Source organism: Nicotiana sylvestris, chromosome 8, assembly GCF_000393655.2.
Source record: "Nicotiana sylvestris chromosome 8, ASM39365v2, whole genome shotgun sequence".
NCBI lineage: Eukaryota > Viridiplantae > Streptophyta > Magnoliopsida > Solanales > Solanaceae > Nicotiana > Nicotiana sylvestris.
In genome coordinates this window covers 150568311-150582953 of record NC_091064.1, presented here as the reverse complement: position 1 = coordinate 150582953, position 14643 = coordinate 150568311, and the positions used below count along the sequence as shown (strand labels likewise).

The window sequence follows — 14643 nt, the reverse complement described above, 5'->3', positions numbered from 1 at the left end:
ATGGAGCACTGTGATAAAAACAAAGTAAGGCAAAGAAGGGTTCTGCTGACTAGCGAAGTGACAACTCCTTAGGGTATTAGTCTGTGGAAATCTATTAGGAATTTGTGGCTACATCTCAAAGGCAGAGTGAAGTTTAATATGAAAGATGGTAAAATTTTGTTCTGGAAGGATAATTGATTGGGAAATGAGTCTAATGGTGATGTTCCCTGATCTATATGGTTTGACTCTACAACAGGAGGCCACTCTAAGGGAGGTTTGGTCCACACATGAATGGAATCCAACTTTCAGAAGATTACTTCAAGATTGGGAAATACCAAGGATAATCGAGTTTTTTACTACTTTGGAACAGAGCAATGGGCTGCATGAGGGAGAAGATACACTTAGATGGCAAAGCCATTGTAGTGGCAACTATACGATTAGCTCAGCTTACAAAGATCTGAACCAGGTAAGATCTCAGCTCACGTTTTGGCCTTGGAAACATATCCGGAAAGTCAATGTGCCATACAAGGTGGCCTGTTTCACTTGCTTAGTAGCAAGAGAAGCTATTTTGACTCAGGATAATCTCATACGGAGGGGATTCCAACTCTGTTCAAAATGCTCCTTGTGTGGACAGGAAGCAAAGATAATCAACCATATGTTTTTACATTGTAGAATTACTAGCCAGCTATGGGACTTATTCATTAGTCTCAGAGGAATCAGATGAGTAATGCCTGGAAGAACTTTTAATGTGTTGACATACTGGAACAAAGGTAGAACCTATACCATGAACAAAGACAGATGGAAAATTGTCCCAGCAAGCATTTGTGAACAATATGGAAGGAGAGAAATTCAAGATGTTTTGAAGATACAAGCAGCCCTTTACAGAAAATCAAGAAGAATAGTATACTTCTTTTCAGTTTTTGGTGTAAATCTGAATACATAGAGGATTCGGAGGCAATTCTAGATGGTTAGATTCCTTGTAAGAAGAACAAAGACATTTGGTTTTTGTTTTTAACCCTCATTCTTTTCTGGTGAACTGATGTAACCTTCTCATTTTGGCTTTCAGCACAATCTTTACACAGGTTACCATTCTCAAAACAAAACAAAAAACAAATGAAGGATGTTCTTCCTTCCTTAGTGGCTGATACTCAAGCTGAATTTGTTCAAGGAAGGTCATTGGTGCACAATAATCTGATTTGTCAATGACCTACTAAGGTATTACAATAGGAAAACATCTCCTAGATGCATGATGAACATTGTTTTGAGGATGGCTTATGATATGGTTAGGTGGGAGATCATTGAAGAAATGCTGACAGGTTTTGGATTACCTAAACGTTTATCTAGCTAGTTATGATATTTATTACCTCCACAAAGTTTTCAATGAAGGTGAATGGAGAGGGACATGGCTACTTTGAAGTGAGGAGGGGGCCAATTTCCCCCCTCTTATTTGTCCGTGTCATGGAATATTTTCTCCTAAGTTATGAGCAAGAAGTGCCAACTCCCTGACTTTAGATTCCATCCTATGCGTAAAGGGTTGAATCTGATTCATCTCATATTTGCAGATGACAGAGAGTCAAAGTTCTTAATTTTGACCATGAATTCGGACATAAAATCTCTAAATTTTTTGAAATAAAATTTAAATATTTCAAAACTACGTAAAAAGTACTCTAAGTCACAATAATTAACAATTCAAATATCTAAAAGGCATATGAAAAAATAGTGGTCAAAGAAAAATTCATTTGACTTTCGAAATCCAAATGGTCCCACATAAATTGGGAGTATTCCACTGATCCTGAAAACTAATTTTGACCCTCCAATAACTTAAGTTAGTATAAACTATATTTAACTTTATATCATTTCAGAATTAATGTGAATTTTTTTCAAAACAAACTTCTTTAGTTTCCTTCATTTCTAACTATTATTTCAATAGCTCCTTTACCAAACTCAATATAATAATATTTTGGACGCTATTCTCTCTCAAACTCCCCGAAAGTCAACCCAGGACAACTAAGAAAAGCCAGGAAGAAACACAAAAATGTGAAAAATTATATTTAAAAAACTTATGTCTTTGGCTTCTTTAATGGGTTTTGACTATTGCACCAAAAGCAATAAAAAAAAAGGGTTTTGACTTTGATAATGGAAGTCTCCAAATAAGCACTCAGTATTTTAGAGTGGAAGGAGCTCTAAGTTGGAGTTCAATAGTCAACAAACTATGCCCCATGTTTCCTAAAGACAATCATAAATGGAAGCTTAAATATCATTAAAAGGGGCAATAATTCATACGTCCGAAAAATAGAATATAAGTTATTTTCTGGAAGCATCAAACATTGGTAAAAGTGTAAAACTTCATTGCCTTTTACAATCTTAAGTTTTATGTGCACAAGGATTATAATTCTTCTTTATTTCTTGGAAAACAAAACAAAAGGGGAAAACAGAAAAAGAGATGTAATTTTTTTTTATAAGGTCGACATGAATTTATTTTATGGAAATGATTTCTTTCTAAAAATTCTTTTTCCAATCACATTAATCAGTATCAAGAGATTTAAAGCATCCTAGTTGAAAGCTTATACTCACTTGTCATTTGTAATTTACAAACTCCAAGCTTCTTAATTAAAAGATAAAGAAGCCTGGTGTGAAAAAAATTAAGATATAGAAAAAAGATAAAGAACCCAGCCTTCATACCTGACACACGAAGAGACGCAATGCATTCTTTGACTAATTAACTATATATAGTGCACATTCATGCAAGATAATGAAGGGAAAACTATAGTTCAGACTGATGCAAAGCTCAATCAATTGTTCCAATGGGAATAACCAAAGATCAATTTGCTACAACTAATACTCTGATATAACACTGATACAGATGCTTCAAGCATGCTTATCGAGATAACAATTGGGTAGAGGATCTTGGAAAAAAAGTAGAGTAATCCCAAAGTGTACCTGTTCTAGGTAAAAAGAGACTTACTTCTTGAAAATAATTGATGCATTCAAGATATCTAACACTGTCCAAGTTGCTCTTGGGTCCATCTTCGAAGTGTGTATTGTTGGAAGAACTGTCATTCAAGGCTTCTTGAGATCTCCTGGATCTCTCTGACCGAGGAAAAGTGGATGGCATGTATAAGACATTGAGATAGGAATCAGCAGAGAGAGAATCATCTAAAATGGCTGGTGCACTTCGAGCCAAATGCTCATACCTTGCATTGTTGTCAGAAAAACCAAGATGAGAATTTAACCTTAATTGAGAAGCTAAACATCCCAATAGAGAAATGAGCCGGATGAAGCATTTTTTGTTTATCTCAGTAAGAGTGACCAAAGAGAAGACCTTTACATTATTGACAAAGTTACGCTAGAAAGAATAGCGTTGCTCAAAAGAGAGGTGATGGAAGTTGCAATGAGAAAACAAAATACATAACAACAGCCGAGAGGGCCAAAAGCAACTCCAAACCACTTAAAATTCATTCTTCCAATCACATGGTCTACAAAATCTACTGTACCCTATGCCAGAAACCAGTTAGTAGACTGTCAAAACAGGAAGAAAACCAGATACTATTCAAACACAAAATGACTAACAATCAACATCAATCCGGCACCAGCCGCTGGAGAACAGAAGATTAAAATTCGGTATAATGTAACAGACTAGAAGAAAGTGCACTAAAATTGCAAAAGTTTAACAGCCAAACAATTCAGAAGTTTGGTATTCTAGGTGGAATTCTAAGTTCGCCAAGTAAAATAGAAACATGAACTACCACCGTACCTCTTCCCCAGCAGAAAAAGAAAAGAAAAATACAAAAGAAAAGGATTTATAAATATAAAAAAAGTAAAAGGTTGCTCCATGGTGGTTTAGCAAACTCGAGTTTCCCGAAGAAGAGGGAGCACTTGGTCACCTTCCAGAGTTCGGTGGCCGAGACTCAGATTGATTATTTACTCTGCATGAAGTCCGATAGAGGTATTTGCACGGATTGCAAGGTCATCCAAAGTGAGAACCTCTCGACCCTTCATAGGCTCCTAGTCATGGACCTTGAGATCATGAGGAAGAGGAGGAAGAGGGCGATGTATAGCCAACATAGGATCAAGTGGGGAGCCTTGACGGAAGCTAAAGCGCAGGAGCTGGGGGTCAAGCTGGTGACTATGGGGGATTGGAGGAGTAGTGGGGACGCAAGCGCTATGTGGACCATACCTGCGCAGTGCGTTAGGGAAGTCGCGGGTGAGGTATTAGGGGTCTCAAAGGGTTACTCTGGTGGTCACAAGGGAGTCTGGAAGTGGAATCGAGAGGTGCAAGGAAAAGTAGAAACCAAGAAAGCAGCGTATCTGAAGCTAGCGGAAAATGTAGACGAAAAGGAGAAGAGGGCGAATAGGGAGCATTATAAGTTGGCTAAGAAAGAGGCAAAACGAGCAGTTCCAGCGGCCAAGAATGCAGCTTTTAGTCATTAGTAAGAGGAACTCGAGGACCGAGGTGGGGATAAGAGGTTGTTCAGGTTAGCCAAGGCGCGAGAAAGAAAGGCGCGTGACTTGGACCAAGTGAAGTGCATCAAGGACGAAGAAGGTAGAGTTTTGTTAGATGAGGGGCTTATCCGTCGGAGATGGCAGACCTACTTCCATAGTCTCTTGAACGAGGAGGGGCACAGGAGCATTGTTCGGGGTGATTTGGAACTCTCCGGGAGTCGTTGTGACTTTGGGTATTGTAGGCGGATTAGAGTTGATGAAGTTGAGGGGACTATGCGTAAGATGAGTAGGGGCAAAGCGACCGGGCCGGATGAAATCCCAGTGGAGTTTTGGAAGAATGCAGGCAAGGCAGGCTTGGAGTGGCTCACTAGGTTATTTAATGTCATTTTTAGAACGAAGAAGATGCCCGAAGAGTGGAGGTGGAGCACGATGGTTCCTGTATACAAGAACAAGGGTGATATCCAAAATTGCAATAACTATCGGGGTATCAAGCTGCTTAGCCATACTATGAAAGTCTGGGAGAGAGTGGTAGAGCTAAGGGTGAGGAAAAGGGTGTATTTCCGAGAACCAGTTTGGGTTTATGCCGGGGCGTTCGCCTACAGAAGCCATCCACCTTGTTAGGAGATTGATGGAGCAGTATAGGGAGAGAAAGGACTTGCATATGGTGTTCATTGACTTAGAAAAGGCGTACGATAAAGTTCCGAGGGAGGTTTTGTGGAGATATTTGGAGGCTAGAGGTGTACTTGTTGCCTATGTTAGGCTGATTAAGGACATGTATGATGGAGTAAAGACCTGAGTGAGGACGGTGGGTGGGGACTCGGATCATTTTCCGGTTATGATGGGGTTGCATCAGGGGTCGGTACTCACCCTTTTTTTGTTTGCGCTAGTGATGGACATCCAAGGGGAGGTGCCGGGGAGCATGCTATTTTTGCAGATGATATTGTATTGACTGACGAGACGCGAGACTGTGTGAACGTGCAATTAGAGGTATGGAGGCAGACCCTGGAATCTAAAGGTTTTAAGTTGAGCAGGACCAAGAGAGAATACTTGAGTGTAAGTTCAGTGGCAAGACTCAAGGGGGGAAGGGAAGGTGAGGCTGGACTCGCAGGTCATCCCTAGGAGAGGGAGTTTTAAGTACATTGGGTCTATTATTCAGGGGGATTGGGAGATTGATGAAGATGTCACACATCGTATTGGAGCGGGATGGATGAAATGGAGACTCGCTTCCGGTGTTTTATGTGACAAGAAGGTGCCACCGAAACTTAAGGGTAAGTTCTACAGAGTGGTGGTCAGACCAACGTTGTATGGGGCTGAGTGATGGCCAGTCAAGATCGCTCATGTCCAGAAGATGAAGGCAACAAAGATGAGGATGTGGAGATGGATGTGTGGGCACACCAAGTTAGATAGGATCATAAATGACGTTATTCGCGACAAGGTGGGTGTGGCTCCTATTAAGGACAAGATGCGGGAAGCGCGGCTTAGGTGGTTTGGTCATGTGAGGAGGAGGAGCATAAATGCCCCGTGAGGAGGTGTGAGGTTGACATTGGAGGGCCTACGGAGAGGTAAAGGTAGGCCAAAGAAAAGGTGGGGAGATGTGATTAGGCAAGACATGGCGCGGCTTCAGCTGACCGAGGACATGACCCTTGATAGGAAGGTATGGAGGTCGAGGATTAAGGTAGTAGAGTAGGTAATCTAGAGTGTTCATAACAGTAGTATTGGCACATAGTCTCGCTTTATGTGGGCAGTAGGTTTTTATGACTAACCATTGTTTTCTTTCATTGTGGATTACCTTATTACCTTGTTGTTTTTATTCTGCTTTTATATGGCTTTTTGGTACTGTCCCTTCTTGTCTATATTTTCATTAATGTGGTGCTCATACTTTCCTGAGCCGAGGGTCTATTGGAAACAACCTCTATATCCTCACAAGGTAGAGGTAAGGTCTGCGTACACACTACCCTCCCCAGACCCCACGAATAAGACTGGGTATGTTGTTGTTGTTGGTTGCTCCATGGTGGCAGCAAATGATCTTTCTCCTAAATGCACAGCCCAAATAACAGAAGACATACTATTAAAAAACCTAGAATATCATCGAAGAAAAAATTACGTTTAAACCAAATTTGATGTTGGATTTAAATACTATCTCTCATAAGATGTGGCTTTAAAAGAGTCTGATCATCCAACCAGAATCCTTAAGACCATTGGTAGAGTAGCTCAGGACGTTATAAATCCCTTTAGAACCATACATAATCCATGTAGGACATGTTTTTAACACCCTCATGCATGTGTAACCTGATTCAATGGTTTACACGTGGAATGAAGACCTTTTTTTTTTTGTGAGAAGACTACAGCGGCTCAAGGGGCTGACGGTTAAGGAGTGAGCTTGGACCAGAATGAAAAGACTCGACAAACTAAGGAGTGGTTCTAGAACAGAGTTAATCGCTCGATGAGCTGAACTCAGAGAGAGGCACAAAGCAGCTCGATGGATTGTGTTGAGAGAGGAGTCCAGAAAGACAAGAGTCGGTATAGAGAAAAGATGTGAAATCAGCCTACCAATGTGAAAAATCTCAGCATCCAACCCCAATACTTTTAAGGCAATGGGTGGAGTAGCTCGGGCATTATAAATCCCTTAGAACCCCTTGCACAATAAATCTAGGACATTATTTAACAATGACATCTTATAAATATAGCACTAGCCCCTAAATGATGCTACTTTAAAATAACCTAAGAAGAAGAGGAGATCCAACTGCATGCATAAAAGAAAGAACAGGACCAGCATTTGCAGATAAGATATCTCATGTCTTCCTCATATTAAGTCACCAATATATACAGACAAAAATATTTACTATCTTACATGGACCGAACAGATGAAACATCTACCGGTGGACCTCCTTCAATGGTGCCAATTATCTCCATTATAACAGTTGCAGCATCACCCTTGTACAATTGAAGTGCTTGCCTAGAAATTGTCAAATGGTAAGAACAGTACAGAGACGAGAATTCAAAAAAAGGGTTTTGTTGGTGGTTGACAAAAAGTAGGAAATAATATTATTCCTACATACTTAAATTTCACACGAGCTTGTGCATAGCGCTCCATCCTAATCAGAGCATGACCCCATGCATTCCACACAGGAAAAACATCAATCTGAGAGTAAGTTGCCAATTAGAATTTACTTTATGGTGCAAAGAGGACAATCATGCACATAAAAAATTTATCTTCCATACTACCTTACACTTCTTGCAAGTGTAGACAGCCATGCTGTATCTTTCATCTAGAGTTAATCTATTCCGAAGTCGCTCAGATGACTCTTTATCAGCAATATCATCCAGTGACGCAGCTATTCCGGAACCCAAAAGACTTTGCAGCAATTCAGCACGTCCTAGCCACGTCTCAGCTTGTGCCAGTACTTCAGACAGCTCATCAGTCGACTGACTACCCACACTAGAGCTTGCAGCATCAGAAGATGCATCATCAGCATCCTTACTTCTTTCTGAACTACTTGACAAGTCAGTGCCCCCAGAAAGCTTTCTAAGGAGGGATTTTGCGAAAAGCAGGCCCTACAAGATCAAAACTCAACATATTACTGCACTATTTCATGAATATTTTCATTTAGTCTTACATTGAATGCAGAGTAGATACCTGAACAAAAGTTTCTGTGGCATGATATGCTCGGCCAATAGTTTCCATTGTTGCATTCTCAGGTAACTGTAGGGAGCTTAATACACTTTTCATCTGGCCAACACACAAGTCCAAAGCACCTTTGGCAGATGCACTCTCATCCGAACACATTGAAAGCAGTGCCTTAAATCCAAAGTAAAAATATTAAGAATTTCAGAAAGAAAAGAAAAGGAACAGTCAAATTAGCATGTTTTAGAGTGCAGAACATAATTAGAATAAGAGCAATTCCTGAAAGCATAGATACAGAAAAAACTAAGTCTCTTATTCGGACAATCTCAAACTCCAGGCCAGAAAGGTATCGCTTAATACCCACAAGAGAAAAAACAGAACGTGTGCAATTCAAGGCGTAAATTCTGCTTTCATGACATAGGGCTCACATTTTGCAATAAAGAGGGGTAGTGTCATGAAAATATTAACGTCCTGCACGTCAAACCATCCCAATCCAAAATTCACATCAGCCATTTAAGATCAGCATGAATTATGCAACCACTCATTCTTTCTCTCCAACTATCTACTTATAACAACAATACTTAGACAATGAGAAATTACCCGATCAAATAGTCATGTTTACCAGACACATAAAATTAGAAATGCTCAGTATTACACATTATTGAAGAAATAATTAAATGAATAGAAGTGTGTTCTTTCTTACAGCTTAAGCTATTAGATGAGATGATCACACACTTCTCTACAATCTTGGTAGAGACTCAAATAGCTTCCGTTACCGGCGGGCAGTATCGGCCAATGTGTACTGCCCGTCTGGCCAATGTTTTCTTCTTTTATTCTTCCTTTAAGTGCCCGATGATGCTCCTGTCTTCGGCAACCGGTGCCCTTATCTCTATATGACCATTCAAGCACCTCTCCTTTCTCTAGGATCGTTCAAGTACCGATCATCTCTCTGGTGATCGGCGCTGCTACTTTTAACGGGGCCAACGCACTCCTCTAAACGTTAAATTTCTTGTTATTGTTCTGCCAATTGAAGTTACAGATGATGTTCTGAGATGTGCAAGACCATATTCTTTTTGGTGATTGAGAATAGATTCCTTTTCGTGAATAGTGCAAAAAGCACTTTCTTTCGCTCTACCATTACCAACTGATTTCCGGAGGAAGGAATTCCAGCGCCGTTTTTCTTTTCGTAATTGTGCACTATTCCAGCGAGATTTAGGCATCAACTTTTTATATTTTCAAAATAAGCAAACCCAAGTTGGTTTCCCCCACTTTGAGTTTGCTATACTCATTGTACTTGAATAAGGAAAATAATATAATAATCATATAGTTTATATATGATACCTTAGGAAATTATGTATTTAATTATATAATTACCTTACTAGCATATGGATTGATTACCTGAATAACACCATTCTCAAAAAAGAAACTTTCTAATGCAGAGAAGAGTAAATTTGCTACTGCGGAAATTAAAAGGAAGTATTTAATTCTAGGTGCGACAAAAAACAATTAGCAATGCAACAATTCTTTTCCGCCTATGAAAAATCAGAATCAATAGCTTTTCAGTTAATAGAGGCAAAAGAACCACCTCAAAACTTGTGCCAGGTGCGGTCCAGCAGAAACATACTGATTAGAGAAAATAACCATACCTTGAAAAGAGTAATATCCGGGATACTTTCATATCGATGCGATGAACGGACAGCTTCATCCTTCTTGGGGTCACCTGTGAGCATCCACATCTCAGCAATAGCAACAGCAGGCAGCCGTTCTTGCCCATCTGCAGAAAATAATGTAACACGGTCTTCCTGAATGGAAGTAGTTGGCTCCCACGCCACTCTCTCAGATTGCATTACACCAGAGCTCTTTCTCTTCCTATGTGTATCCTTTGATGCACCTTTGTCTCCAGTTTGGACCCAAGAAAATGCTCTGCGGGCCTCTTTTTGAAAATTACTAAGGCTACTAGTGAATGATGACCTTGTAGGTGTTCCCATTTTTGTCTTCTGTCTTGCTCTTGGAGTCAAAATTGAAATCCTCGGATCCCTGGAAGGAGAACTAATGCTGACAGCGATAGCTTTGGCAGCATATATAAGAATCATATTGTTGTCTCTCAAGGAAGGGAATTCCTTAAGTATCTGCAAGAAAAAAACCAAGACCACGTCAAAGATAATGACAAAAATGAAAAAAATAACCTTCTCTACACTTGCAACTTATTACCAGAGATGCAGATTGAAGTTGTTTTCTCATCAGCAAAACTTCTAGAATCAAATGAGGGTGCTCGTGTAGGGGAGAGCATTTTTGCTGCAATGGTAATGGCAAAGCAGCCAGAACACGTAACCCTAAAGCCCAGGAGTTGAGCCTGGAAACTTCCGACTCTGATAAATTATTATCCCTTCTTTTCAGGAAAAAGTGAACCTTCAGAGAAACAAAAATAAAATAAACTAAAAAACTGAATTATTTGCAAGGAGAACTTTTAAAGGCTGATAGCAATCAATTTCAGAGCAACTCTGATAAAGAAATGTTATAGGAGGAAACGTCATTACAAGAAGCTGTTTTGATCGTAGGTTGGGCAAAAGCTGCATTGCACTCATTGCAACAGGTAAAGCATCTGCAGTGTCACGTAAAGAAGAAAGAAAACGTGAAGCTTCTGCAGGGCCTCCACCGTTTAAAGGATCTGCTGTTAGAAGCTTCACAAGTTGACGCCCCTGCAGCTCTCTGCGCAGTTCAATAGATAGCCCTTCACTTTCAGCCACTTCTAAAGCAGCAGAAACAGCTCCCTTCTCAGCTAGTCTAAGGGCAAGACCCTCAGGATCTTCTTTACACTCGGACTCCACCTAAAAATTCAAAAGAAATGCTTCACATGAGATGAAAAGGTGAAAACCTATGTTACTCGGACTCTTCAAAAATGTTGTTGGGTGCGTGTCGGATCCTCCAAATTTAGTGCATTTTTGGAGGATCCGACATAGGTGCAGCAACAGTTTTGGAGAGTCCGAGCAACATAAGTGAAAACAAACACGGGGAGAGAAAAAGAAGAGCTCTAGAAACACGAACAAGATTATAATCTTACAGTTTCCTAAAATCTAACTAATAATAAGCAAGGAATGAGCTAATAATAACCTCTAGCCAGCTGTGGAAGCGGTTATCTGCACTTAATATATGGCTGTACCTCTGGAGAGCTTGTCTCATCTGAACAACCTAGTTGTACCATCAATGCATCAAGAAAACAGATATAAAGTTAGCATTCCAAGGCAAATCCAAGTACATATAGATAAATCAGATACAAAAAATAATGCCTAGAAATAGCAACAAGTGTAAGATTACACAACCGCAGTACGGGCATACATTATCTTTAATAGGATCATTTCCAAGCAAGTGGCAGCTGCACATAGTGAGAACATCCAAAGCAGCATCCAGTTCCCATCTATGCAAATATCTGGAGTACACAAAAAAATAGAGCTGAGCTTTCTAAATATCAAACTTCCAGAGCAAACCTAATCTGTGTGATAGTCTGAGTTTAAAAATAAATAAATCAATTAATAAAACTAAATTATCTGTTAAAATACCAAGATATGCCAAAAATTAAAGAAGCTTCTCACTGAATCACCTTTTGTAGACAAAATGAAAATGTAAAGCAGAGGGCATGTCTGCTCTTGACAAAGGTTCTGTGGAGGTATGCCATTACCCCCCCCCCCCCCAATTCACTTTTAAAATACTGGTAAAGGTCTATGCCGAACCTCACCACAAATACAAGGTGAATTTAACCCCCACCCCCCCAAACAAAAAAAATAAAAGAAGAATATTGACTACACTACAGTAATTTTACATAGCAAGGGTATCTCACTTTAGAGAGGCAAAGAAAAGAGACAAATATCCGGGTAAAGTTGGCAGACTTGGAGATAGAAAGTCCAACTTTTCTCCTAGATTTCGAGTTAGGTTACTTTTTCCAGAAAGTTCTGTTAATCCTTGATTTCAGGTTTGTGTTTTATCAATCATTGATTAGAATTATTGGCTTAAAACTCATTCCGTCCAATATGTCAAGGAAGTTACTCTTCATCGTGGAGTCGAAATCTTTCGATATTACTGAAATTGCATCAGCTAGGGCATCTAGTATGAATGGATGAAGAGGAGAAAGAACTTCATCAGAAAACTGACAATCAACACAAAGATGCTACTATGGACCTGTCGTATGATGATTGCATGTTGGACTGTCATGGCAATGAGGTTAAAAGATGGACTCAGATGGATCAACTATATGAAGACTCAGTGGTTCAAAACTTCAAAATTCATGGTAGGTTTATGGCTATCTGTGCAAGGCAAGGTGACTGGAGAATACAGGACGGGTGGATGTTGCACACAAAATTTAAAGGTTCACAGGAAAGGCCCAACTCCTCAAAGGGAAGTAACAAGGGAGCTTTGATGAAGCAATGAAAACAAGAAGATGGTCGAAGAAGAAATAAGTGTGAAACTGAAACCCACAGCCAAAAGACTATTGGAGACTAAAGCTGTATAAATCAGACAATGGAGCCTCTACAAAATTGTGTGATGGAAGATCTGAAGGGCAACACAGGAGATGTCAACATGCAATGAACTCAGATTCACAATAGTTGCAGGGTCTTTGAAACGAATGGCGTAAAGTTTATTTTTGAACTACCATCAAAGGAGGCAAAAAGGATCTTTAATGGGAGTTGGAGTGGGAAATATAAGGGTCTAAATTTACATTCGTGATCACCAGAAGTAGGTTGCATCTCAGAGCACTTTGAGCCAAAATGGATATGGGTCAGGTTACTGGACATGCCACTACATCTACAATCTGATAGGGTTTTCAAAGTAAGGGAATAGTGTGGCGGGTGCTAGGAAACAGAGGAGAAACCTAGGAAAACCACCTCTGCTGGGTTAGGGGACTATCAGATCGTATTACGAGATCAGTCATGGTGGATTCGAGGGAACTAGAGTTTATATCACCATTGGGTAGAGAGCACCATAAGAGTTTGTTGGAAAATGGGAGCTTATCAATCTAATGTTGTCCTCCGAGATAATGAAGATGATGAACCTTGTTTCGAGACCACCACAGTTCAATAGACATACCATTGGGTACTAGAAATCATGTGAATGGGCAAGTGTGGAATTCGAATTTTGAATTCAATCCCAATACTAGATGCAAGACACGTGCTCCATTCCGAAATAAAAGGGCCCGAGGCCCTCAACAAGAAAAGCTTTCCATTATTAATAAGCTCAATCCTTTTGGGCCTCTATTAACAGAACCAGCAACGGCCGAACCTTCAACCCAACAAGCTGTGGAGCAGAAATCACGAATTGGACTTGGGAGCAAGCAGATGGGGTTGAATTTTGAAAGATTTGAAAGGGAGGCAATACAGTTATTCACCAAAATTGACACCAAGAGACTTAAAGGTCTCCAAAAAGCACCATGGTTAATTGAGTAAGCTAAAAGGTGTGAAAAATGAACTCAAAGACCAAGAGTTCAATGTCAATTATGGGGAAATTAGTGAAAAATTTAAGGGAGGTTGTTAAATTTTGAGGAATCGTGAAGCTGAATTAATCTCCACTTCTATGGTAAGATGGGATGGTTATGCACACTTAGAGGTAAAGGAAGCAAGGGAATCATCTTAGTTCTATGGGATAAAAGATAGTGCAAAGGTATGCTAGCTGTTATAGGGTTTTACAGCTCCACTATGCTTTCTGAAAGCCTATTCGAGAATTTCAACTGACGTATAGGGATTTACGGTCCTAACAGAGGGAAGGGAAGAGAAGATATATGGCTGGAAATGGCTACAGCCAGAGGTTTAAGCCACGGCCCATGGGTTACTAGTGGGGATTTCAAACTTACAACATATGTGGGAGAGAATAAAAATAATACTAGAACTAGAAGAACCAGAGATATGTGGTCTTTTTTGGAACAAATTAAGGAACTTGGGCTAATTAGTCCACCACTCTCTGGTAGTTTTTTTACATAACTCTAAGGGATAACTCCACAGTTGCATCTAGAATTGATAGGATCATGTTCTTAGTAGAATGGGATGAGGAATTCAGATTTATAAAATAATTACACTGCCCAAACTTTCCTCGGATCATACTCCCCTACTTCTACAATGGAATGGGAAAGAACTATTAGCTATTTTAAATCCAAAAACGGACGGCTAGAAAAAAGAGGGTTTTGAAGTTATTTTAACATGGTGGTCTTCTTTTATGGTCAAGGGTAGTCCACATTACATTTGGAACAAAAATTACCAAAGTCGAAATTGAAGAAATGGATTGGAGAAACTGTCAGAAATTAGATAAGAGGCAAATCTGAGCTGTTAGGCAGATACGAGACACTGATAAAAAAATGGAAAATGGGGATCGACTGAGGATGAATTGGTAGAAAAACCAATCATTAAAATGGGGATGGAGGAAACTGCAAAGCCAAAGGAAATCTCCTTGAGAGAAAACTCAAGATTCTTATGGCAAAAACAATGGGATAGGAACACTAAATTCTTTCAGAAGATGGCCAGGCCCACAGGAGATACAACCACATAGAGAAAATAGAAGTAAATAGCACAATGGAGGAATCAAAAGAGATGAAGAAAGAAATGTTAGAATTAATG

General features: G+C 39.7%; 1 protein-coding gene across 6 annotated transcripts in view; it reads right to left on the bottom strand.

Moving 5' to 3' along the window:
* The window catches only part of LOC104227948 (uncharacterized), an 81837-nt gene that overhangs the window by 24315 nt on the left and 42879 nt on the right, over window positions 1–14643 (bottom strand). For all 6 annotated transcript variants that reach the window (XR_011401513.1, XR_011401514.1, XR_011401515.1 and 3 more), the window contains exons 18-27: window positions 11384–11474; window positions 11159–11236; window positions 10585–10875; window positions 10259–10456; window positions 9694–10176; window positions 8060–8221; window positions 7648–7977; window positions 7482–7564; window positions 7274–7378; window positions 2945–3173 (exon numbers count right to left, since the gene is read on the bottom strand). Coding sequence is in view for 2 of the 6 variants with exons in the window: in XM_070153113.1 (XP_070009214.1) it covers window positions 2945–3173; window positions 7274–7378; window positions 7482–7564; window positions 7648–7977; window positions 8060–8221; window positions 9694–10176; window positions 10259–10456; window positions 10585–10875; window positions 11159–11236; window positions 11384–11474 (2050 nt within the window). In the remaining 4 variants the exon portion in view is untranslated. The remainder of the gene's footprint in view (window positions 1–2944; window positions 3174–7273; window positions 7379–7481; window positions 7565–7647; window positions 7978–8059; window positions 8222–9693; window positions 10177–10258; window positions 10457–10584; window positions 10876–11158; window positions 11237–11383; window positions 11475–14643) is intronic.